Source organism: Pyxicephalus adspersus, chromosome 2 (assembly GCF_032062135.1).
Source record: "Pyxicephalus adspersus chromosome 2, UCB_Pads_2.0, whole genome shotgun sequence".
Taxonomy (NCBI): Eukaryota; Metazoa; Chordata; class Amphibia; order Anura; family Pyxicephalidae; genus Pyxicephalus; species Pyxicephalus adspersus.
This window is the reverse complement of record NC_092859.1, coordinates 108,428,257-108,455,761: the sequence shown is the minus strand read 5'-3', so window position 1 is coordinate 108,455,761 and position 27,505 is coordinate 108,428,257. Positions and strand designations below refer to the sequence as shown.

The following is a 27,505-nucleotide window of genomic DNA, read 5'->3' as shown; positions in this document are numbered from 1 at the left end:
ACTGTATTACATTTTTATTACCTTATTATTCACTTAAACTTTTCAGTGTAGTACATACTAAGTGACAGGTCCTCTTTATAAAGCCATAAGGGGGATAAAGGCAACCAGATGCACCAAAGTTTAATATCAGCAGTCACTCAGAAAGTCATCAGTGGGAACCAATTAAGTTTGCTATATGCAAACCTGCTGAGAAGCAACAAACTGAACAAGAACAATCAACAAAGTGAGGAGAGTAGTAATGACTTCCGGTTGCACCTCTACAGTCCAATCAACAACTAAAGGAAGATGGATAAATTTAGATCAGGCTTTTTCAAGCAAGGTTCTATGGAGCTCTTTCATTCCGGTAGGAATTGCAAGAATTGCGTAGCTCAGGCAGTAATTGCGTGGGTCCTTTCAAGACTCTCCCCCTCTACTTTCAGGTAAGAAACCACTGACCACATATGCCTATTTGAGCTATCTGTAATAAGTGCATATTTACCACTGATCACAAATGTAGGGACGCACTGCACTAACCACCAGGCCCCTACCGACAACCATTTAAGCCCTTCTTCAATTACCATCTCTGTAAAGGAGGGATTTACTGCCAAACAATGTTAAGCAAGGACCTCTCCCACAAACCACCAACAGAAGGGGACATTTCTCCACTGACAGCCACTGTATTCAGTAATATTTAAAGATTAACAGAAGCAAAAAAGTTTATCTAAATGTTTTACCCCAATAACCACAAAGAATATAAATCAATTTTGTGTGGGCCAAGCTCCATTGTAAACCTAGTTCCTAACTTGTATTAAATTAAAGCAGTGGTAACATTACTGTTCTGTATAAAGGACCCAGCACCAGCTGCCTGCAAAAGACCAGTCACCTTGGATTAAAGACTAGTCACCTTGGACAATGAAGAGAGGCAATGACTTATTACAGTAAGCATCTGCACAGAGGTAAAGTTTTATTTGCAAGGTTTTAAAGACATCTTTTGAATAATCCAACTTGGAATCGATGGTTTCAACCCCAGAAGGTCTTGCCCTTGCTGTGAATAAAATAAAAACAATTACTTACTGTATTTTCTTCATCGGTTTCATTTTCCTTGTTTGAGTCAGTCATGTAATCAGTGTTTTCCTCCTCCTCTTCCTCTCTTTCATCCTCTTCATTTTCAGAAGCATCCTAAAAATAAATGATTTTCAGTTTTATTAATGCAAAACTTCCCAAAGCTTTACTAACTGCGGCATTGTAGCTACAAATGCTAATTACATGAAAAATATCCTACAATATTAGATCCTAACTCTTTAAATCTCAGCATCTGCATAGCTTAGGTGCAGCAGAAGGTGCATATAGATAGAAATGCAGCCAACATCTACCTAAAGTGGACCTGTTCCCACTGAGCTGAAAGATACCCAGTAATTAAAATGCAGTATGTATTTATGTATGTATACAGTCATACCTATATTTACTCAGAAGTAGTATGGCAGGTTTTTAAATGTAAACAATGTTGCCTGCCTCTCACATTACTGTAGTTCCTTTATGTGTTAAGATTATCTCCTAACAACAAAACTTAGAAACGTAAAAACACAGCAATAAATGGTATTTTAAACATTAAACTGAATTTACTAAAACTAATTAAAACATTAAACTGATTTCCAACATGGAAGTGGCAAATCAGGATTTACATAAAACATCAGAAATGTTGTAGCTCTGCTACTTGTTCTTGCTTTCCTGCTCTGAAACAAGGAGTGTGCCTGTGCACAGGGCCCTAATACCTTCCAATGGGAATCTGGGCCAGGCAAGGAAAGACCTTTCCTTCTTTGCAGATGCTTTATGATGCAGAATGCAAGTGTGTTGGCTTATCTTTGATAACGCAAAGAACAACCAGAAAACAGTTAACATTCTATAGCTCTGTATGGATTCCAGAACTTGCAGGTGATGTAATGACTAAATAAATGCATGTTCCAGGATTGTCAATATTAAACACCAATGTGAGCCTTCCTGCTCAGGTAAATAAACTCAAATTGTTTAAAATGGGATCACCAATCTATACTTAACAAAAACATGTACTTTGACAGACTAAGTAGGAAAAAAATATGAAAGCTACAATCATGAATTCCCTAACTTGGTTTTACAAAGAATCCCAAAAGTGTGTGTGTACAAGTGAACAGATTGCAATGATGTTAAAAGTACATTTTGAATGCGTTCCAAACCCATTTCACATCTTTCTTCCCCTGACCAACCAAATAATGCAACATTTAAAACCAAAATACCAAATCACGAAAAGTTAGAGAATTTTATTTGGTAAGAAAACTGGTTCCAGGAGCATCTTGTTGAATCCAATGTTTATTGTAAATGATAATGGCTTTATACAGCACTTGGGTCATAAACCCAAGTTGCATTTTACAGCCAAAGGTGTGCATTTACCAGATGTGAAATGAGTCCAATGTTTATAACAAATACGATGCAAAAAGATACTTCTGGAGCCTGTTAATTTACGCGAACCGGTACGCAGCTTTGTTAAAGCTGAGGTTCCAGAAGAGTAATGTGGCTTGGATTCACTAGCAGCAAAGTATGTTTTTGTCTTAAAAAGATTTACTAATGTAATTGTAATAGAATTGTGATTTATTGTATGCATAAAGAATAAAGTGTACGAACATCTTCTTCATGGTCATTCCTTTCACTTTCATTCCCAGACTGCTCTTCTGTCTCTGCTCCAGCTTCTTCTTCCTCTTCATCATCATCATCCTCCAGTGCCTCACCCTCAGACAAGGAATGTTTTGCATCTTTGTCATTCGCAAGACCTTGTATGACAAAATGTCAATGTGTTTACAGAAATTTAAAAATGCTTTTTTAAAAAAATATAATACATTAAAAGAATATGAATTACACATTTCCATGCTTGCATTCAGCATGTGCATCTGGCTGCCCTGAATTACAAACCATTGTAGGTGACATTATCTTCAGAATGAGGCAATTAAAATGAAAACAAAAAACATGAAACAGCAAGCTTAACTGATTTCAATACCAATCTCTATCATGCCCACAGCAGCCAACAGTCTGGAGCTTGAGAGTGGTACAACACGGAACAAGATACCAGCCTGGAGTCCTTGTCCAGAAGCAGTGAAAAAAAAAAATAGTAATAAAACTGCTGAGTCTGGTTTCATGCTTCCTGAATATTAGTAGTTCAATGACTTATCATTAGGTAAATTGCTCTTTGACAATGTGAGGTTTTTTTTTTTTTGAAAATTAGTGTTGTCAATAGTTCTACAATTCTCTCAAATTACAAAAGTTAATAAAAGATTTACATACGACCATATTGCACCAGAAGCAATCTCAGTTACAGCATAAAGACAACAGAAATATAACAATTATAACTGCAACTTACAGCGCTCCATCACTCAAATTACAAGCTAATAGGTTTCAGAAAAGCGATATGCTCTATTCCAAACAGACTACGCTTACCTAGTTTTACTAGGAACTCTCGCTCCAGATCCTGCACTTGCCGCATTGCTTCAATTTGTGAGTTACACAATTTAATTTTTGGTCTTAGCAGCTCCAGTGTGTCACTAATCATATAATCAATGTCTATGGGGAATGGGTAATCTTTTGTCCACACATCCAGACTTTTTTTCCACCAGACATAACGCTAAAACATAAAAAGGCAAAGTAGTTAAAAGATTTTTCACTTCAGCAATGAAGCCATATTTTGACAACTTAAAGACAGGTTTTCCAAAGACATTTTTACTAGATACTCATGTGAGGGCAAAATATAAATCCAATAAAATGTTAACACAGGGAAATGTTTCTGAGTAATATTCATTCCATACAAGTAAAACTTCCTACATTTTCATATATACACACGCACACACAATGAGTTGTCCTACCTGAAAATAAACGAGGAAGCAATCAAGTTTGCGCTTGCTAGAGCCTCGGTCAAAATACTGCCCGCAGGTATCGAGAATGGTGCAGACTAATCTTATACGAAATAAATGCTCAGGAGGATCGAGAGGACTGGGAGTACCATCGGAGTTTACACCAAAGGATATGAAGGAATAGAGTGTGCGGAATATAACCGCAGATTCGACCATTCTATAATTATAAAGTTCTCCAAGAAATTTTGCACTGCTTATCCGGCGCTGATTGAACTTTGGCTGATTCACCTAGTTAGAAAAAAATTTAGTTTATAGGTATCAGTATACGCGGTCATTGTTATACATTGAGCATTAACACATTTAGCACTTTCTTCTACTGTAAACAGAGCCAAAAGTAAAAAAGTTTACTGAAGTGTACAATTTCACTAGTGAAATAAGCCTTAATGTTTACCTACTTGGGGAATTATTAGGGTCATGGAAATGGATTCTAAAAAGGTCATGTAATATACTTTAAAGTGACTCTGTGATCATACAAATAATTCTGGATTACAACTTATGGTTTAAAGCTAATTAAAAAGCACGCAAAATCCTCTGTTAAGCCAGCAACACAGTTTTATTAAGGAATGTTATTTTACCTCCATCCCTAGACGTATATCTTCTAGCACACCATCTACCACATGAATTCCAACATCCTCCTGATAAAGCACCAAGCCTGCCAAGAGGTTAGCCACACAATGGATGCTGTTGTATTTCACATTCCAAATGTTGATCATGCAGCAGATGACATATTCTCTTACTTCAGGATCCTGCCAAGGCAACTTCCTCATCTGCCGTAAAACCTAAGACATAGATACATGATAAGAGTACAACCAGTCTCTATAAAACTCTTATTCATCATGTGTTGGCAATAAAAATAAAAACATGCATAAAAAGAAACATATGGCAATACCAAACTATATCAATATTACCAAAGAACCAAATACAAGAAACAGAAGAGGCTGACAAGCAAAGCTCTCAGTTCTGGAAGTGTTGGCCTCCAACAAAGCCCTGGACATATTGTCACAGGTGATCTGCCGGTGTTAGGCCCTGTGGTCAGTGCAGATCTTTGAAAAATGGAGTGATAAAAAAACTTCATACACATTATAAGGAAACTATCGAAAGAAAATGGGTGCCCCTGTAATTTACTAGGTTGTGCCCCTGTTATTTACTAGGTTGAACACCACTGTTATAAGGTACAATACTGAGGAAATCAAGGCACCTTGTAGTGCCTGTATGCTCCTGCATTATTCTATATATGGATTTATGTGTCACTACGACTACCATTCTAGGTCCTGCAAAGCAACTGCAAAAGACACTAAATCCTGCTCCCTCTAATCTACCCTAAATATTAAATGTCAGTGTCCATCCTAGACACTGGAGCTCTAGAATTTGACAACTGAATGACAAGTTTTGGTGCTTAGTGCGCACAAAAAAGTTGAGGCACCGTGATTTTAGGAGGCTGAACCCTACCTATAGAATGGAGGAATAGCTTAAGAAAAAACTGTCAGGCTATCATTTTTATTGCCCGTCTAATTACTGAAAAAAAATTTAAATTATGAAGGCCGCTGTATGTGGTGAGATTGGTGGTGGTGGGGCACTTCCAAGCTTTAGACAAGCAAAAAGCACACCATCTATAATAAACACATTTATAAGCACAGACATCTTTCTAATACAAACACAAAAAGAGTACAACTAACCTTCTCAGTTGTGACTTTGGAAAGGTCCTTATACAGCAATTTCCTAATATATTCTTGCAGAGGTGGCCGCTTCTTCTTTACAGTTTTTTCAGCAGGGGGTGGGTTGCAATAATAGTAGGCATTTTCCACCATTGTTACATATCTCGCATCCAAGTGCATGGCTTGCTTCTTACGCATCATTTGTTCCTAAACAGTTTACAGAAGCACAGACATGACACATACAAGCTATAGCCCAAGAACTATACAAAAAAAACAGTCAAATAGCTTATACACAATATATTTACCCTCATTTTAAACTGGCAATTTTTAAGTGGAAAAAATCCATCCCAATAAAATACTGCACATGCCGGAGTGTTTGTTAAATTTCACTTATATTAAATGTGATCTATAAGGAAAGATTCCAAAAGCTGTCATTGCTGAACATGTTCCAGAAAATGCTAATTGGCTGGATGAAAAACTGATCTTTTTGTGTAAGTCTTAAGCTAGGTACACACTTCCAAAAATTATCGTTCGAAAACGAACGATTACGACCAATCAACGATTATGCACGATTACATTTGAGCGATCGTATTGTGCACAATTCTGTACATGCTGTAACGATAGGATTGTTCAAATATAATCAACCAATAGTGTACACTCGCTAGATACAATCGTTTGAACGATACAGGGAGTGACATGTAAAGGAAAAAGTGTATTGCAGAAACATGCATGATCACTGAACGACTGTACACAGGATAGATAGTACACGATCGCCGGCCAATCAGATCCGCCGTGACGATTGTTTATTTCCAACGACAATCCTCGTCCGTCGGCGTCGTTGGTCACCTTGTTAGTGAACGATTTTGGGTCTATCGGTCGTTCGTTTCCAACGATAATTATTGGAAGTGTGTACACAGCTTTAGTTGCACGCTTGAAACAAGGATGCAGAAAACTGAGATAAGATGTCTGGAAATTAGCTGAACACCATAGCTGCCTACCTATTTTGGTTTAGCAAAAGTTTTTAGGCAGGTACTAAAGGTACTAAAGACAGGAGATCAGAATACCAACAAGGCAAGCTGTGTTTTTCAGAACCAGGTCTGAAATTGCAGTTTACATAATCAGTGGTTTCTGTTTGAATTAAAGATCAGCTAGGAATGATTTTGAGTTCAAGTATGAGGGCACCTGACTTTCTAAGCCGCATCAACCTGATTCAATCTAGCTGTACATTACCTTTGACTTGCATAAGAAGAAAAGCAGTTCTGAAGTGAAACTGGAGCCCATTTACATAGGCCCCCAAAAAAGTTTCTTTCATTTAATTACCATACGGTCAGTCCAGGCAGTGAGCAGGACCTAGGTGTGATTAGGTGCAGATTGACAAACTAAAGGTTTGTCATGCCCTTGCATCATTATTATATATATATATATATATATATATATATATATATATATATATATATATATAATATATAAATAAATATAAATACACACATACACCATAAACACACACACACAATACTTACAAGACCACTTAAATAGGACCAGTTACACATAGCCATGTTAAAACATTTTTATAACTGTGCGGTGCAGGTTTACGTGACTTTACCAATATTAGTGCTGTGTAAGTAAGTCCATACCGTCACATTCCACTGCTACTTGCACAAGCCCTTAAGTGGAATTTTAAAACAAGATGCAAACATTTTAAAATAATAATTATTTGATGTATTGCTGAATCGGGTTAAAAAAATATGGCTTCCAATGATTTACTAAATGGTAGGCTTTTCTTCTACTAGAACTGTAATCCCTGCCCATAGGTTGTCCAGTTCTCCAAGAAGTAAAAAAGACACTGGGGAAGTTCTCTATTGACAAGTGCATTGGCAGCCCAAAAAACAAACAATGTGTGATAAACAAAACAATGTTTTAAGGTCAGGGAAGGTGAGCACTCAGGCTCTTATCTTCAGCAATTTTAATTGGACCACCACTGAACAAAAAAAAAAAATGGAACAGCTTGATGACATGTTAAAAAATTACATCTAACTGCCTGAAGAAAGAAAAACTGCACTTGAGTAACAGGATAGAAAAGGTTCTGGGTCATGTCGAGAATGCCAGGTGTTACTAGAATGATAGTACGTAATCTAGCTAGGAAATAGATTGGTTTAATGCATTGCAAGTACTATGAACCTGTGTGGAAAGAGACAGAACATTCTACGACAAGGGGCAAGGTAATGTCACCACAGTCCATAATCATGATATACATTGTATATTTGTGCACAAGCACACGCTCCAAACAAAGTCATACAAGATGTCCTTTCTTACCAATAGAACACTAGTGCGCAAATGCGAATCTGGAGACCTGAAGAGGAATCGCCCACAGGTTTCAAGCAGGGTGCAGGCCATCTCAATGTGGTGATGTGAAAAGTCTGACAACAGCATCTACATAAATTAAATATACAACTTAAAGAACAGTAAAGCAAATGCATTATCTTTTTTTAAAAATTTGTAAAAAAAAAAAAAATTAAAAAAAAAAAAAAAAATTTAAAAAAAAAAAAAAAAAAAAAAAAAAGACAACACAAGAAAAAAAAATAACTGAATAGAAAAGTCTGTATTTTCCTCCCTTGTTGCCTGAACCACTGTACACTGTTCTGTTCAAGAGAAATTAACAAAGAAACAGACTTTTATAAATGCCTATCTTCTACATTTCCCGCTGTGCTTATATCCTCCCAGAGAATTTAACATCACACAGTCATGACATGGAAACTAGTGGGAGAAATCACTGAGCGCGGCAGGGAATATTGACAGACACTGATTTTATGGTTTCTTAGTGAGCTTTAGCAGAAGACATCACTTGAGCAAAGTGGTGCTCAGTGGAACAGCCAATAAAAAAGGCAAATACCTTTACCTATCTCCTACCCCAACAACAGGGTTGCTTTAAGTGGACTGCAATAACCTGAGGGAAAAAGAAAGTTCAGAATGGACTAAAAAAAACTCCACTATTAATAGCCATTCCTTGATGTATTGATGTGGACAAATTATATATATATATATATATATATATATATATATTTATTTATTTCAGTTTAAAAGCCCAATGAATGTGATTGCTGTATTCATTTTCCTTTGCAGGATGTTTATCCCTTATTTACCTGATGATCTTACCAGTAATACAATTCTGGTGCTAGGGTAACAGCACTCACACACAGTAAAGTGAAGTTAAACCCTTGAGCAGTTTTCTGGCACGATCCAAAGGTTTTTCTTTTTTTGGGTGGGGATGATAGTTATTAGTATTAGTATAGTATAGTTATTAGTATATGTACTGGCAAGAATCCGACATCTACATAAAAACACATGGGTTATGATTTCATAAATCAATTTTTTTCTAAATCCAGTTTTAGCAAAACTTTAGATTTGCTTGCCAGTTCCCTGGCAGTGCTATTACCATAATCCATTAAAGTGGTCACTCTAGCATATATGGAAAGGGACTCGGCCAGCTTGTTTTGTACATTGCCAGTGGTTATGTCAGGAGTCCAAATGCACTGTTTTTGAAGCAATAGTATATGTACTGGGCTAGGTTAGGATATTGGGGCTGATAAGGGGCTGCCAAGAAAGGAAAAAAAAAAAAAACCTACTTTTGAAGAATCATTACAGTATTGCTTCCCCTAACATTGAAACACTAAACTGTACCGATATTCTCTTACATTCCTACTAACACAATACAGGGAAATTAAAATAGTAAAGCATTGTTGAAACAGGTAAACGCAATGAATTCTCTATAAGTTGCATACATACAATAAAATGAAGTATTTTGACTGTCACGCAAGCATAATTCACAGCAATACCACAATATAAAATACAGGATGCAAAAAAACACAAACCTTTAAACAATGTAGAGTGTCTGTTTTATTGAACATTTTAAACTTGGCAAGCTCGCCAATGAACCGCACAGTTTTGTTCTTTGTTTCAATATTTATCTGATCCTTTTTTCTCACCTAGGGAAAAATGCAACAAGTTTCATAAGTACCAGTAACATGCATCATTGAACTTTCATGAATGTAAACAAAGTTTTACTTACAATAATAAGTTGGTTGAATCACTGAAAACAATGCAAATCATATGTGGCTAAAATCTTAGCTCAACAGTTGTTTAAACCTAATTAATGTTTGTATTAAAGCTACACCAATCACTTTGGGGTGTAACATATTGTTGTACCGTGGATACTGCATTGCTACTCAATGGCCCATGCACCCCCTGCCTACCCCCAGTAATCTGGATAAGACAAGTATACCCCTTTAGTTATGCAAAATATTCCCTTCGGTCAACCCTACAGCTCACAGTTCGTGATCATTAGCTGTAATCAACTGGCGGGGGACAGCCTGTAAAGAGATTAATTTAGGATTTAAAGTTAAAGACTAAAACTTTTTTCTTCATACGGGTGCCCTTGGTTGACTAGGTCATATTCTTGTGTTATCAATTCTGCAATAAAGGGAGGGAGGTTGAGTGAGGCTGAAGCAAACACAAGACTCCATCTACTGGTCAATATGAAACTTGCTATACTTGTACAATTACAAAATTAGTGGAAAGGCAGGAATAGAATACCAAGTCAAATTAACAAAATATTGCAAAATACATTTTAAAGCACATAGAATTAACAAAAGCTTCAGGATAGTAAATAAACAACATGTCCACTTGTAACCCAATAATCCCACAAATCCACTCCTGTATCCAACACCTTTAGGAACCAAATGTCAACTTACATGAAATCTGAAGTCTCCTTTCAACATAGAACAGAGGTCTTCTGCCACATCAGACATGCACGGGTGCAATGTCGCAACCAATCGTGCATAAAATGGCAACAGGTCCAATCTGATAAAATAGATAAGGAAGGTATTAAAACCATTTATTAGTGAAAAATAACAAGCATCTCAAAATATTCTTAGTCTTGTGCAAGATTTAATCCTGGAACACACTTTACATGCAACAGGAAGGGCTATGTGCTGTAAATATACAGTGGCGTTTATATTACCAACACAGATAAGTGTATCAAGTATGGAACATTAGACAAAAATGTAAGCAAAGATCTCACCCACCCAATTAAAAAAAACAATTAATAAAAAAAGAAAACTTTGAATATGAAGCATAACTTAATGTGGGACTACACATTAAAAAGAAATTATTGTTTTTTTTTTTTTTTTATTAACAGAAGGCACAGACTATGCCCTTTCTGCAATATAACATACTTACTTGTCTGTTGTAACTTTTTTCTGAAATCTACCCCGATCTGCATGTGCATAGCTCAGTTTATGATGCCATGTATGCCAGCATACAACACACTGCCAGGAATGCACACAGGAGATTCTGATGCCACTAAACCATGGTCAAATGACCAAACCATGAAGACCAGGTGATGATGACATCACCCGTAATAGGCACAGAAGTGACAGTACTTAAATTTACCAAGTTCCTTTTTTTGCAGAAGGGACGTCATTAGTCCCTTCTGCAATAAACATCCTGTCTGCTCATTTTTTCATGTTTAGTTCCACATTATATTTTATGAGTTGCATGCAGTTAAGTGTTTGTAAAAACAAAAACAAAAACAAAAAAAACAAAAAAAAAAGATTGCAAAAAAATAAGCAGCTACATAAAATTCATCCCTAAAGGGCCCTATAGCTGTATCCTCTATTTGCGCTGAGCCCATCTTAACTTAAAGCAAACACTAAAATGCACAACTGAAAAAGAAATATAAAAATTGACATATTAAAGAATTTGTGATTCAATCCTTGCAAGTTTTGGGTTTTATATCTGTCCATCAACGTACATGGTAGCTGTATAGGATAGTTCACCAACAAACGTTACACCTAATATTACCTTTGTCTAGGAACAATAAAAAGTGCTCGAACCAGTTTCCTTCGGTTTGCTTTAGTATTCATATTCATGCAGAAATCCATTGCAGCCTGAAATTAAAGAAGAAACCATGCTATTTTTAGATGAATAAAGGATAGCAAAAAAAATAAATAAATAAAAAAAATTAAAAATCAAGAAATTTTTTCCGCCAGAAAAGAACCAGTAGAAAATAATTAGGAATAAAATGATTAAACTGACAAAGATGAAAGCACAGAAATATAAATTTTGCTTCAGAACAAAGAAAGCATCATAGGACAAAAATTACATTATTGGGTAATAGTAAGTTTAGGTCTAGATGACTTTCCAAAATCAAGAAAAACTGTTCCTCCCTAACAAAGCAGAAATAGTATCACATAGCGTTTAGAAACGTTAAGGCTGACTTCACCTTAGAACACTTGACTTAGAATACTTTGCAAAAACCTACTTGCATGTTGTTGCAACCTATGCAGCAACAACCAGTTGGGTGGGACAAAGGGGATGCCCACAGTACATCTATTTGTTTCAGCAAGAGAAGTGTTACTGCACAACAAGGTGCCAGCCAGTCCCTATCCAATAATAGTGACTTGCTGGTTAACAGGGGCACTCTTAATGGACAGGGAAGGCAATAGGTGGACAGCGCAATATGTTCAACGTATCAATAGCAAACATTCTCTTTCTTACCAAGGACAGAGCAAAATGGTGGAATAAAACCGATTAGAGATTTAAAAAATTGGCATAAGGTACACTGGCTGTGAGCCATTGTTTTTAGGCAGATCAATGACTGTCAAACACTAGACATTGAATGTTGACACATGCAGGGTTCTGAGCATTTCTAGCACCACTGCCTGTCTTTGTCACTGTCCAGATAAAACAGTACACAGTATCATGAAGTTTTTAGGTTCTACGGCACAGGTGAGGGCAGGCAAGAAAAAGTGTCCAGAACGTGTCAAGTATGAATCTACAGAGGGAAGGCCAAGGTAACAAAAGGGGAAAGTTGTATGAAAATGTATTTATTCTGCAAGACGTTGTGGAAAAGTCTGAGATAAGGCTAAGAAAAAAAATGCTCGTTTTTGTTTCATTGTACAAATAAATGTTCCAAATGCAATTTTACTTCCCCTTATAATGTAAAAGGATCATTAGGAAACAGGTCAAAGTCTAAAAAGTTAGAATACAAGCAAGTACTGAATATACTGTGCTGCATTAAAAAATGCCTTAACCAGATGAAAAAATTACAGGGGTGTAACACTCTGGCCCGCCAACGTCCTTTTTTTGGCCCCCAAAGGAATCCTAAATATGAACAGCAGCTGGCACAAGTAATGCCAGGAATTGTAGTATCAGCATCACTTGTGTCTATAGACCAGCGGCCTCCCTGCCTATGCGTTGCCTCGCTTTAAACTGTTTTATAGATGCAGGGAATTGAAGCAGTGGTGCTATTTCAGTTTCAAGTTTGGCCCATGCCTACATCTTTAATTTTGGCCCACGGTGTATTTGAGTTTGACACCCCTGCCTTATACATTTTATTATGCTTTATGAATATACTCCACAGCTCAGCCTGCAGAGCTAGTAAAATGAATCGATAAAGAAGTTCTATCAAGCCAAAGGGGGATTGTGCACTGTGAGCCACACACACACAATATTATTAGGTTTTCCCACACAATTTTTCACTGTATTCAGAGTATGTCCGCATGTGTTGAAAGGGTGGAGACTGAACGCCTGGTATGTTTTGTCTTTTATATTTAAAGACTGTCTATCAAAACTTACCTTATCTATTAGATCCCGATTAACACAGTTTGGCAACTGCTGTATAAATGCATCAACTATGAGTTTCAAATGAGAACCAGTGCTTGCTTCTTCATCTTCTTGCTCTGTTGTATCAATAACAAGGGAAAAAATAAACAGCATGTATAGTGTAATCCACTATCCAACTATAATACTAGTTCTCATTCATGTGATTATTATCATAGCCAATTCAACATGGGTTTACTAAATAAGCCTGTTGGCTTACACAGTTACACTTGAAGTTTACACAAGACTTCCCCCTTTCCTTAGTAATAAACACAACAGGAACAAACGCAAAGTATGAGTAACTAGTCGTATGCTTAAAAAAAAGGAACCTGTAGCTCTGCCTGGTGTTACTATTCACTATAAGTGATATGTTTAGTTAGAGAATACACTATTATTGCAGGTAAAACAGAAAAATTAAAAAAGCTAAGCCTAATATTTGTCAAACCTGACATGAATACCATTTCAGATTGTATTGTTCAGTTATTTATTTATTTTTTGGGGGCTGCGGTTATAACATTCATACCTTGTTCATCAAGCAGTTTTTTAGTTAAGTCTTCAGCTTCCTCTATTCCTTCTATCTCCATAGGATCATCATTTATATCCAAATTTTCAAGTTCCAGTTCTAGTTCTTCTGTTGTAGATGTGTCTCTCTCTTTACAGTCTTTGGAATCTAAACAAACACAACATAAAAGGGTTACTGACTAAATGTATTCTATCAAGATCAGTTTGAAAAAAACCCGTCAGGAGGTTTATTACCTGGCACTGACAACCATACAGAACTCCTATGATCAGTATCAGTTCCTGGCTTCAGCCATTTCCCTATATGTAATTCTAAAAAACTGCAACAGTAGTTCTATTTCTTGAATAACTGAAAACACATGAATTAAGTTTTTTTTCTACCTCATCCTTAGAAAAAGATGACAAAAGAAAACTTACACAGACTAGAAGCTTTAAGATTGGATTGTAGTTAGATATACTAAACTGTCGCATTAAAAATTCAAAAGTAGGGGGCTTTTATAAATCAACATATTTTAGATTAGTTTAACAGTCTATTTTTTATTTGGTGAGAATATACATATTACACTAGAACAAACAGTTTTGCCTATGCCACTGAAATTGTTCTTTGGCCCACCATAAAAAATGTAGTATCATGTCCATAGCTGGACTGTGGAAAAGGTTTAAAACTAATTAGATGAGTAAGCCAGACTGGAACTTATGGCATTTGTATATGGCCTATTTTAAGTCCAAACTTCCAAACAGTTCCTCCAAAGTTAACCAGGCCCCTTAGTTGAATATCACTATCAAGTGGATATAGAAGAGCCTCTAAAGCAGACCTGGAATTATGTACCTATGTATTATGAACAACAGTTTAGGATGTGAGCTACCTGTTCTGCATCTCTAAATATGTCCCAGTAGCCACCAATGTGGCATGTGGAGATGTATAAGGAAAGAGGTCTGTTCAGCATTCACAGACTTTCATATTTATTTAACAATGTGATTTGTGGTCAAACAACTTGGTAGGCTTACAGCAATAATTCAGTGCACAAAGGTCCACTTCCAGAAATCACTTGTTCAACAAAAGTGAACATTACCTTTTAAGTCATCTTTTACACTGTCCTTGCCTTGAGCACTTCTTTCATTGTCCTTGAAGAGAATTGCAGGGACAAATGCTTTAAGGTCAATCAAATTTTCATAGAAGTTGCGGGCATCCTCATCTTCCCATATGCCTCCTTCTAAGTCATAATCACCAGGCTTTCCAGGTGTGAATATATCAATGCCAGGTCCATGTTCTGCAGAATAACAAGCTCAAATTAGAAAACATGTTAGGAAAAAGAAAAATATTTTTAAATAAAATGACAAACCCTAAATGTCAGCCTCTGGTATCATATGTAGGTCTTTGCTAATGTACATACTGCAGGTGTTTTTTTAGTAAGAGTTTTTAGCAACAGACCAAGATAAGGACAACTTATGATGGATTTAGCAATATCATTTCCTGGTATTTTCATGTAAATGCTGAAAAACACAGATAACACCTGGCTGCTACAGGCAAACATACCTCATAGGATAACTTACAGATGTGCTGAAAAGTTATTCAAAATATGACGGAAGAATTTTCCTAGTGAAAGGTCATTATATTTATCATTTACCTTCTGGAACAGGCTTGTCTTGAGGAAGCTCAGGCATATTTTCATCCAGGAGATCAGCCAGAGACTGAGAATTAGCTAATAATTTCTGATAAGATGTTGAAAATTCCTCATATTGCTTGTGCCTGTCTTCACTCAGCTCCCCCTTGGTATGGAGGATGCGCCTATAGCAATAAAAACACACAACTGTTCAGTATTAAAATCTATATATCCTACTTTCTACACTAAAAGAGAAGGCACTACATAAACACAAATTCATAGAGCGTAAAAGTGGTGTCTTTTTTACAACCATCTGATTTCTCCATACTCTCTTTATGACCAACCACTTTCAATCTGATTTCTGCAACAAATTTTTTAGTAATGTTCTTGTTTAAGCTGAATAGAGTCCTAAACAAGAATCGCTGGCATCCAGAGATTTGTTAGCTGCTAAATTTTAAGGTGACTATTTCTGACCAACGCTACCTGAGCTTTTCATGTCCCAGAAATCACTATACTGTGCACACCTAACAAACTGTATGTGCAACTTAAAAAAAAAAAAAAAAAAGTAACTTTGGATTCAAATACGGTTTATATGTCAAATTGGAATACATGTGTCCACAACAACTAATTTCTCTGCCACCCTGTCTATTCTTATACTCCTCATAAATTGACCCCCTACCCCATTTTTCTTTAAACATAGCCTACCAAAACAGAACTATCCAATATCTAAAAATACATGTCACCAATTAAAAAGCCAGGGGAAGGGAACACTTTGGCCTGATACACAGACAGGGTGCTAGAGGCCAATGAATGCTGCCAATATTGCACCTTAGAGGTAATGGCCATTACACAGCACATGAAGTGTGCTATGGTGATGCTCCGTAGAGACAGGGTCAGGATGCTATGCACTAGACAATTAAAACTTTAGTCTTCTGTGTTAGTGTACATTGTACAAAAGACTGCAAAAAGGTATGTCAATTATGTAAATCCTCAGTGACAGGATGTGCGAACAATAAGCACTGGCAGAGGCAGGAACAAGTAGGGCTGCTTGACTGGAGGTCTCACTGAGAGTTCTGTCTATACTTGGAAGTCTGCAATTGAGAGATCAGTAAGGAAGAGTTATGTTATTTTAGTGCATGGGAAGTGAGGATGGGAGTAACATTACACAATGTGGTGGGCATGGGGAAAAAAAAATATATATATATCTATATATACCCATGATGCCCTTTACTACAGAATTGAAACCTTATTCTTTTGTGTTAAATGAAGCTGAGTGAAAGTAAAAGTCAATATGTACATGAAACAATATACAGAAAAGCTGCTACTGCCATTACTAACTTACCTGTTCTGGCGTTCTATGTTTTGTAGTTCCCTATGGTCCCTTTTTAGGTGCTTGGTCAGTGAAGTGAAGTATTCTTTCAGCAAATTCTGGAAAGGCTGTTGTTTCTCTGGGCTTATGATCTCACTTGGTGGAAAGTTAAGACCAAATTTTTCAGATGCATGTTTAACTTTTCTGGGAACTAAACCTGCAATATCATCACCACAGTGGCGGCAAAAACTGATAATTACAGACACATGAGTATGAGACTCTCGATCGGCAGCAATAATATTCTTTAGCTGCTCATAGATTAAAGAGAGGCCTTCTTTGTCTGTAAAGATCCCAATAATTGTTAACTCTGCAATGAAACGCAAATCTGTTCTCAGTTTAGTTATATTGGGAGTTTTATCTTCTTTCCGAGCCTCAAAATGCTTCTTCCACACCTGAAGTAGAGATTGAGCAAAATCTGCATATCGCTGGTGAAACAGAGAACACAGATGAACTGCACAGTTAACATCAGAAATTTTAAGTTTTGCTTCAACTATGGAAGCAGCAGCTTCTGCTATGTACTTGCTTAAGTTAAGGCCATTGAAATCATGAGATAAAGAATCTCTTTGCTGCTCAGTAATGGTTTTAAGCTTTTTCACAAAGGCAGTATTCTTTTTGAGGCTGGAGTCAAGTTTGCTAAAGAAGTGCTCTTCAGGTCGGTATTCAGCAGCATTTTGATTTTTGCTGCGAAGTTCTTTCCTGCCTAGGTGTCGCTCCCAGGCTTCCTGGTGCAGCTGATGTGCTTCTTCTTTCTCTCTGCAAAATAGAAAACACAAACGCAATAATTTGTAATTCGTTTTATAAACAAGTTTGAACTGTTTAGGACGAGAAATACTTTGACAGAAACTTGCACTTGGCCATTTATAATATATTATAATGATAAATATGACATTCAGATCTCTTCACATTGTATACAAACTGAAGATAAACATCAGAGAAAAATGTTGCCTTTAACCTTCCACCTATCCATGTAGAGATGAACACCTCTAAGTTTGCAGAAAGTTATCAAGTGTGAAGAAGGTGCTGGGCATACTTACAGCTCATGATGCACCTAATTCCGTGTAAGGCATGGAAGTATCCTACATTAGAATAATTTCATTTTTTAATTAATGGAAGTCCAATCAACATCTGTGAACAAACCTTTCTTTGAAATGGTGTTCAGTAGTATCTGTGCATGCTGCTGATTTTGCTGAGGTATAAAAATAAATGTTTTATAATTTTGCACAGCATTGCAGATAATGAACATATCTAACTCTACATACACCAGTAACAAGGTAGTTAATTCTTGCTTTATAACTATGCATAAATGTCTTACTTTAACTGGTTTGCAGCATCATTTTGATCATCAGCTTTCTTCTTCTGTTCATCTTGCGCTTGTTTTTCTTCTTCCTCAGTTTTCCCTACAACATCCTCTTTCTTTTTAACATCCTTATCCTCTTTCTTGCGCCGTTCATCATCAGGTTTCTTTTTCTTCTCATCCGAGAGCTTTAATTGATCCCTTTTGCCACTTGACTTCTCATCTTTGACTCTCTCTCTGCTGCTTGCTGGTTTTTTCTCACTACAGTCTCTAACAGAATCTCTCTCCTCCATGCTGGATAGCTTCTTACGTTCAGCTGGCATTTTCCCAAACTATACCTGGGGGGAAGGGGGATAAAGCAAACACCAAACAAATTATCTTCACTCTTTCTAAAGGTGATCTACAGGCACAACAAAAATGTATTTATATTTTTTTTTATAACCACATAGGATATAAATTTGACTTTGCTTGTACCAAATGCATGTACAAACCTAGTCATTACCATGCAAAAGTGGCAGGGACATCATCACTGTACTGCAGAAACCCAATGCAGGGAGCAGAGATGTGGGCTGTAACCAGCAGACCAACCTATCACAGGTACAGGAAAGGCAGATACAAAAACATCATCTTGCATAAGGAGACTGAGGATTAGAGACTGGTATAGCAGAAAGCGCCTGAACAATATAGGTTTTAATGCTGGGTTACTATATAGACCTGGAAAAAAATGAAATGCACTTCACAACCTTGGTATTATTGAGGGAAGTGAAATTAATAGCATATAGTAATGAGCATGAACAAAAAAAATTCTCATTTATAGTAGCAGCTGAAGGGATTTGTAAGTTTATTTCCCTCAAGAGCAAAATACAGTTGGGTTTTTTATCAGGCAATAGTTACAATTCTTACAAGAGGAACTGGGGAGTGTACTTTTTGCAGATCGACAGACATTTTTCTGTACTTGCAGAGTCTTCAAAGTTATAACACATAGGGAAAGGTGTATGAACTGAATGTTCATTTTTTCTTTTGCCATGACATACATATTGTCTGTTTTGTAAAAGCAATTTAGCAAGACTATGTACCAAGCTCAGCAAATCAGCTAGAAAAATGTGTACATCCCTGACGTTCTGCCCATAGGACTCAATTAACCCTGAAAGCTGTGACAAGAGGGTCACTCCATCTACTTTTCAAGCTTTTGTAACCATCCAGGGTTAAGTTCTTTCTTTACCAGGGTCTTAGTTTTCTTGAATATCTATTTCCAGGTTACCTAATTTGACCATTTCATAGTGCTTAGTTGAAATCTTTAAAATGAGGCGTTTGTGTTAATAAGTTTCTAGAGTTTCTATAGGCATGCAAAATCCACAGCAGCTATCAATGATGAATAATCTCAGAAGAACCTCAGACTTATGTGTAAACTGATGCCATCAACACAAACCCAAAGCCTGTTGGACACAGATATTAAAAAAAATTATCTAAACTTTTTTAAATATGAAATAAAGCAATGCTTATTCCATAACATAATTCCATAAAAGCTTTAGCAATATTTTACCAAAGTATATAAAAAACAAATACCTGGTTCCATTTAAACTTGAAAACAGGCTATTAAAAGGGATGTTTGGTGGTAAACTGTTCAGTGAAGAAAAACAAATCAAAAGTATCCTTGATCTGCAAGAAAAGGGAAAAAAAGATAAAATACTCTTATACTCAAATTCTGTATTCAGCAGCCTCTTGAGAGACATCAGCACATATGCAGGAGCAACACTGTCATGTCAGACAGATTTCCCTCTGCTCTCTCTTATAACCCAAGAGAAACGCGTTCTGTTGTTCACGGAGAGAACCAAAAACAGTGCAACTTAAGCAGATTGCTCACAAGGCTATCAGCTCACAAGACTCAAAGGTATTTTGGGCATTAATAAAACAAAAACCCAAACTCAGTTGTGTCCACTTCTCCACTTTAATAGAAATTCTATACAACTGAGAAGGATGCTGCATTTGACAACCCTTAAATAGAAGGTAAAAATTACCTTTTCATTTGCAGAGGTGAAAAAAAAAAGGGTAAAGCCCCTTCCTTTCTGTCTTAATCGCTGAGGCAACAATGAGAATGGGAGCGGAGAGCCTCCCGGGATACATACGTCACTCATCCCAGGAGGCTCCTGGCTACTACATCAACAGGGGAAAAAAAGCCAAACTCATACATGCAGAGTGAGATCGGCATTTTTTTTTTTTTATCTACATCACCCGATCTCAGGCCTGAGCAATGCAAGATCGGGTGAAGTACGAAGATGGCGGAAAAAAGGAGAAAAAAAAAAGATGGCAGCACCCGAAGCTTCCTCTGCGCTGAGGATTCCAGGACATTGCGGGACCCGATCCAGAAAACCTCCAGAGGGATTTTTGTTTTCAATTTACTTCCGCTTTAAGACACAAGCAACCAGAATATACCCTTTACCAGCAACAATACCCTTTTAGCCTGCTTCTTTTTCCATTATCTTATCCAGTTTGCACATGGTTGGATCTTTAAAGTTAATATGTTCACAATGTATTGTGAGGAGAATCACTACTCTTTTGGAAATTCTGTGGCACATCCACTAATAAATCCAAATGAATGATAAAATGATTTTATGGGTCAGATGGTACCCTCTTTGTGGGTGGGTTTGTCTGGCAATTGGGGGTGAGTTTGACTGTCCTTCTCTTCCTATTGAGTTTTATAAACTGAGAATCTCAAAAGATAAATATCTTGTATAAATAAAATCTAAAATGCTGCTAATATTATATTTTAGGTCCATTTCAGACCCATATTCACAACTGTGTGCAGATGTGTTACCTGTGTTTTGTTTTTGCAGCTCTTACAGCAGCAGTTTGCCTTTTGCCTGAAAGCAGAAAAACACAAGATTTTCCACCAGAGGTGTGAAGAGGGACCTTACTAATACAACAGGTGCAGTTAAAGACTTTTCAAGAAAAAAAAGTCTGTTTTTCGAAATAAAACTTACGCATATTTAACCCATTCAGACCTTTAGCCCTAATGTACTCTCCCTTGACCATATTACTTTGTACCAAAGACATCACTGAAGAATCTTTTAAATAAATTATCTTACTTTAGCCCTCTTTGGTTTCAGTAATTCCACCCAAATAGGTATCTGTTAGGGACCTTGTGCTGTTTAACTAGAAACGCTTTTGTGAGACAAACTTTCTAATATATTCTATAATTTTAAACCAACTAATGACTTTCCTTCAAAACAGAATCAGAGGAAAAGTAACAGGTTTGTGTTGCACATACATCATGGTGGGGGTGAGGGGTACAGTGTGATGAGAAGTTGACACTGAAAACACCTACTTAAATAAAACTAAAAACAAGCATTGCAAGTTTCAAAAATCTCCTCTATATGTCACACCTGTTTGAAATTCCTAGCAATCATAAACTATGTCTTTTCCCATAGAAACGAAAACTATGCAAATACACCATATACTGCTCAAGGTGCATGACCACCAGGTAATAGGCAGGTGGAAGTCTTCAACTCGACAGGAAATCACAAAGATGAAATGACAAATCAGGTAGCTTGTAAACTATGACTTAGTCTGTGTATTATGTTGGTGCTTTATAAATAATAATAATAATCTGAAGACAAAGTAATAAAAGGCCAGTAGGCATCCAGACAGAACTGATCTGCTTTCAGGTAATAGAAACTGTAGTATGGGACAAAACCAGGAGGTTGGTGCTGGCTTGTCACTACAGCAATTGTAGCAGTTTTGAAAAAGCACACACAGGGAAATAAATACCCAACATCTGTTGTGAATGGCAGAGAAAGAATAATATTGAAGAAATTATTATTCCTAAACAGGATTTATATAGAGGCTAACATACTACACTAAATAGGGATCCTTGCAAAATTTGTGATATTCCAGGAATTGATCAGAACAAAAAAAATCATACATAAAGAAAGGGCACCGGACTGTGCAGATTCTAAAATTTACTAATAAATTAAAAAAATGTTTATTTAACTAGAAACAGACAATGATATATAACAAAGACTAATCACAATAGATTCTGCACAGGGTAGCGGAGGCACAAAACACTGCAGTCTCCCCTTAATAGTAACTGACAGTGGTCTGTCCTTGGGGCACCCGGGAAATGGCCAGGTTAGGTGAAAAATTCCATTCACAGTACAATTGTGGGGTGTTTGGCCAACAGACCCGGGCTTTACTACTTCCCCGCAAAATGGATAAAGGACATGGGTCTTGGTGCTGACTGCTGTTCATTTCAATGCCTGTGTAAGGAGGATTGTATTTGCACATTTTTTATCATCTACTATTTACCAATAAATTGTATTTATATGTAATTTGATAAGCTTTTGTTTATGTTTCACTGTTTACATTTTTAAGGTGTGCTGATCAATAACAAATAAGTTGCTGGAGATCAGAGGCCACCAACACAAGAATCACCGTCTGATCCTCCCAAATACATCGTTACAGGCAATAATCATCTCATGTCTATGGCTATCCTAAGAGAAGAGTTACCCAGAACTACCCTGCAGCTTTCTGAACACTAACTGGTGTCACCAATACACCAGGGCCATTTACTGGTGTCACCAATACACCGGCGCCATTTTCTGGTGTCACCAATACACCGGCACCAGGGCCATTTACTCAGCACACAACCATACAAGTTAAGCCATCAAACCAGGCCTATGTCATGATCCCTTATTATTATTAAACAGGATTTATAAAGCGCCAACATACTACACAGCGCTGTACAATAAATCGATAATATAGGGTCTATATAAATACCGCAAAATATTAAATAAATTATTATTTTAAATGATTACAGTGATAAAACAAAGTTGTCACAACAATCACACATCAGGCAGCTAGTTACCCCTCTCATACATACATTAGATGTGTAGCATTGCCATGGCAGTGTGTGAGCAGCACACATGACCCTCATACCTCTCACACCCCCAGCACACACTCGTGCGGCCCAGGGGATGACAGGAAGCAGCATAGCCGGGAACCCTGATAGCAGAGCCGGACTATATTATTACACACCGCTCCTATGTACAGCCGGACATAACTCCCACCGAGCCGCCAATTCCTGACATGACACTGACACACACAGACCACCGAGCCTTTACCTCAATTTGTAAACACTCCGCTCCCCCGCAACACTCCAACACTAGGACCCCGTCAGTAAAGTAGCCACACAGCTGCCTGTTCGTGGTGTACACAACACATCGAATTTGGAAGCCAGCTAATACTATAACAATTACATTTCTCATAGAAAAAAAGCCGTGGATTTAATGAATATGTCGGTATATTTATTTACGGTGAATATATTTATAGACACGCAGTGTAAAGGACAGAGAATAAAGGTCCTCTTGGTAGATAGAGGGAGGAGCTGTGTTGTCGTCACGTGACTCCCTGTACGTACAGTTTGAAAAGTACAGCTGACTTGTGAAGTTCTAGAAGGATTTTCTTCCCGGGCGGTCAACGTTGTTCAGTGGATTTCAAAGCAAACTGTTCATAGTTTGGAAGAACTAAAGATGTAAAACGGAAAATTCAGTTGCAGAAACCCCAATGTTACCCCATTTCTAATACCAGCCATAGTAACATATGTATCCCTCCATATTTTTGTTTCATATAATGGTGATTGTATAGTTCTGATCGGAGTTTGATTATGACTTATATCCGCGCTATTCTGACCTTGGATCAGAACTTGAAATTTAAATACAAAGTATACTGAAAAACGCAAAAAAAAAATAATACACTTACCTTCAATCCCGCAATGCAGGATTATGACTCATATCAGAGCTATTCTGACCTTGGATCAGAACTTGGAATTTAAGCAATCTGAATTTCTATCTGACATTACAATAGTTATACTGACAGTAGGACTCAGCCAGTCCTACCACCAGACATTGACAAGTTTGGAAGACCCAGGATGGTGACAGCTGAGCCGAACTATATTTGTAATTCACAGTTATAGTATGGATCATTAAAAAAATACACATGAATAAGAAAAGTGAAAGAAAAAGCAGGGTTTTTTTTGGCAAAGTAGCTTGTATTAGGTAAGTTTCAAATCTATCGTACAAAACACACATACATATACTAATGGTACACATATACAAGGTAAGATTGGTAATTCAAAATAATGGCAAATGTGACCTATCTGGCTAGACATAAAATTCCTATTGTTGAATTGTAAAAAAGGTACCGTCTAGTAACCCAGCTCATTTTTTGCCTGTCGGCTACCTCTGGATTTATGGAGAGCGCTATTTACAAACTGTACATGAAAATATTATATAAATATTAAATACATTATTGTACAAAGATTTCTTGTGGGAAATATAAATCATTAATAATATTAAATTTGACCAGTGAAATATTAGTATTCAATTTACAATGTGTATCAGAGAGGTATGTAAACAGGTACCCCATAAGATAAAGTATAACAAGTACGTGAATAAACATTGTTATTTATAGGTTTAAGTATAACAAAAAAAATAGTTACATATGTACATGCCCAATAAATTTTCCCAAATTTTAAGTGGATTATTCTTTATATGTTTTCAAGATGCTTGTATGTGTTTTCTTAAAACAAAGAGAATAGTGCACTCAAAATTTGGGAAAATGTATTGTTATGTAGTTCCCATTAGTAGTGACAAAAACTCTGGCATTTATTGCTCCCAAGCGCTTACTGGCAACTGCTAGGAGTCCAGGAATGATAACTGTTTATCAAGTTATGATTTCATGTTCTGTAGTGAGTTACAATAACACCATTTGCAAGGAAGTGCTTCTGCTTAAGTCTAGAAGCAAAAAGTTCTGCTTTGTCTTTGGATAGATTTACGAAACTACAAACACGATCTTTCAGCTCTGCTTTTGTAAAAATCTCTGTAACATAAAAATACAGACAACTGCCACTAGATCTAGTAATACATTTAGGATATTTATTCCAAATATTGTAAAAGATTTAACTACCTTGATAGCCATATTGGCCTTTCTTCATTTGATGAATGCATTATGCAAACTAGAGGAATAGAGCCTGTGTGTGTGTTAAAACTGCTTCAGAAAAGCCACAAGGGATACACAAACATTTCACAAATCTTAGGAATGATGGGACAAGTGTTACACAAAACACTTAGGAACCTTAAAGTCCCCTACTACAGGTCTATCCTCTTGGAGTTCTAGAGGTCACGCCCTTCCTTTGGCACGACCTGATCCATTATGTAGAGAAAGTACTTATTCAGAACCTTTAGACAACTCTAACATGAATGTACTGCGCTGCGTAATATGTTGGCGCTATATAAATCCTGTTTATTAATAATAATAATAATAATAATAACATGAAAGATGAGGAAGGGCTTCGAAGTGAATCAGAAATCTTACCAATTATGGACAAAACCCTTGACAGAATCACAGATGAATGGAACAGAATATAGAGAAAGGCTTTCCTAAGTAACTGATTTTCTAAGTTGTATCTTTTTAAAAAAAAAGAGAAAGTGATTGATCTAAAAAATGCCTTGTTGATTGCTTCCACTTAATGAGGCTTGCAAAAATGCTGTATCTTTCCACGATGTGTTGGACAGGGACATAGACACTACACTGCTGCTGGTACAGCCTGTGAACCAGCCTTAGCACTGACCACGGTCTCAAAGGCCTTGGAGGTTTGGTCAGAAACAGTAGACATGGTTGTTTCTAGTAGCCCCAGTACACATGAGGTTTGACCCACTGTCAGAAATATTAAACTTTTTTGGTAGAGGCTTCTGGTGACATAGTCAGAATAGTTGTCAGGATGATGCTATGGGCAGTTAGTAGGAAGAAAGCTTTGTGGTTAAAACCCTGGGTAGCAGATCCCACCTCTAAGCAGGGGTGTTGCAAAATTCCCTAAAAGGGGCAAAGCCTTTTTGGAGACAAGCTTAACTTAACTAGCCTTTATTCCCCAGGACAGACACCTAATGAAGCAACAGAGGGGCATCTTTAGAAGAGCCCCAGATGATAGACTAAAAGAATCTCAAGCGTGTAGGGTTGGCAGATCCAGGAAATCTTGGGGTAATGGTAAAAGCTCTTCCGCCAAAGAAATGAGTCATACTTCTTTGGGTAAAGCCATTCCTAAGTCCTTTTGAGTTTTTGCCCACGCAGAGTCCCCAAGTAGGCGCTGGGCTTGCCATGTTTCGGGAGGTTTGGGCGAGCAGGATTTTATTGTACTATTGGAATGCTTCCTAGGTGTCACGCTTGGGAAGACATGGCCACTAGGGGGCGCTTAGGCTTGCACAAAAGTGGTATGAGCCCTGAAAAGGGCCAAGGCGCAGAGTCTAAGCCGCAACCAGGTCTTCTCCAGAGCCTCTAGTGGTGAGGAAATTGTGCTGCTGGTTACCGCCATGGTACCAAATCACTAAGCAGAAGAATTTTTAAGGAAGGCCAGGGTCGAAGCAGGCAACAAGCTAGAGAGATCAGGTCACAAGCGAGGGGTCAAATACCAGGGATTCAGGAAATAGACACCAGTGACACAGGGAACACAGGAGACACTGGAAGCAACAGGAGTCACAGGAATACCCACAGACAGAAAGGAACACTGGAAAAGCACAAGGAAATTGGCTGGGAAACAACAGGCTAGGCAACAAGGAGTTAACACAGGAGTTGGACAGGGAAAGCACTAAATTACCAACATGGGAAATTCTCAGTGGAGCCGAGAATCATTATACCCATTGCATATGTGAAGAACCAGGGACAGCAATCCACAACAACGAAAGGCTTCAAGACCAGAAAGTGTTAAAAATGGCAGACAAATGGTCCTTCCTTCTCTAGGTACATCTCTTTGCTTCCCAATGAATCACAAACTGGGGAATTTTGTATCAAGATTCACTTGCCATCCAGCTTTGGGTTCAGATGTGCTGACGAGGGGCTGGCAGTTTCAGTCTGCTTTGCATTTCCCCCAGTGCCATTAGTCAACAAGTTCCTGAGATCTCTACTAAAAGAATCAACACTGGTATTAGCGGTCATTCCCAACTGGCCAAAACGTCCTTGGTATACGCAATTAAACATACAGACCCCTCTCCACCTTCCAGCCCACATAGATTTTCTCTTACAAGGTCCCCTCTTCTGCCTGAACCCAAAGAAATTATGCCTGATGTTTGGGTATTGAAAGGTCCATAAACCTTGGTGAGTGTGTAGTCCAAACATTTATAATTGCTAACAACTTGTGTACAACAGATGTTTATTACATCAATATAACTTAGATAATGGGTATCTGTCCATAGTAATGTGCAATTTCACTTGTAAGAGTATTTGGATAGCCCCACATTTAAGTGGAGTTTTGCTAGTTCAGGTGTGGAAGATGTTATTCCAGAAATACTGGATAGATTTACAATGCCATACAAGATGTAAAAGCAAGCCACAATCTCGCCAACATCTTGGTGAGCAGTTAGGGAAAGTGTTAGATAACTTAAAGGGGTGGAGGTGCCATTGGTTAAGATTTCTTTGAAAAAAGGACCCAGTTGTATTCACATTTA

General features: G+C 37.3%; 1 protein-coding gene across 9 annotated transcripts in view; it reads right to left on the bottom strand.

The window, feature by feature from the left end:
* Positions 1–23,219, bottom strand: part of UPF2 (UPF2 regulator of nonsense mediated mRNA decay) — a 31,751-nt gene extending 8,532 nt beyond the window's left edge. For 2 of the 9 annotated variants that reach the window (XM_072401775.1, XM_072401783.1), the window contains exons 1-18: positions 23,132–23,213; positions 19,578–19,670; positions 18,030–18,349; positions 16,691–17,470; positions 15,373–15,533; positions 14,818–15,015; positions 13,749–13,895; positions 13,202–13,305; positions 11,426–11,511; positions 10,315–10,423; positions 9,436–9,549; positions 7,880–7,996; positions 5,588–5,773; positions 4,487–4,690; positions 3,864–4,139; positions 3,442–3,625; positions 2,635–2,780; positions 1,054–1,158 (exon numbers count right to left, since the gene is read on the bottom strand). In XM_072401775.1, coding sequence (XP_072257876.1) covers positions 1,054–1,158; positions 2,635–2,780; positions 3,442–3,625; positions 3,864–4,139; positions 4,487–4,690; positions 5,588–5,773; positions 7,880–7,996; positions 9,436–9,549; positions 10,315–10,423; positions 11,426–11,511; positions 13,202–13,305; positions 13,749–13,895; positions 14,818–15,015; positions 15,373–15,533; positions 16,691–17,470; positions 18,030–18,334 — 3,222 coding nt within the window. In that variant the 5' untranslated portion in view covers positions 18,335–18,349; positions 19,578–19,670; positions 23,132–23,213. Of the gene's footprint in view, positions 1–1,053; positions 1,159–2,634; positions 2,781–3,441; positions 3,626–3,863; positions 4,140–4,486; positions 4,691–5,587; positions 5,774–7,879; positions 7,997–9,435; positions 9,550–10,314; positions 10,424–11,425; positions 11,512–13,201; positions 13,306–13,748; positions 13,896–14,817; positions 15,016–15,372; positions 15,534–16,690; positions 17,471–18,029; positions 18,350–18,502; positions 18,600–19,577; positions 19,671–20,826; positions 20,873–22,946; positions 22,994–23,045; positions 23,065–23,131 lie in introns of those variants that run through there. The other 7 variants (XM_072401781.1, XM_072401780.1, XM_072401779.1 and 4 more) reach the window with 7 other exon arrangements.
* Positions 23,220–27,505: the final 4,286 nt, after the last annotated feature.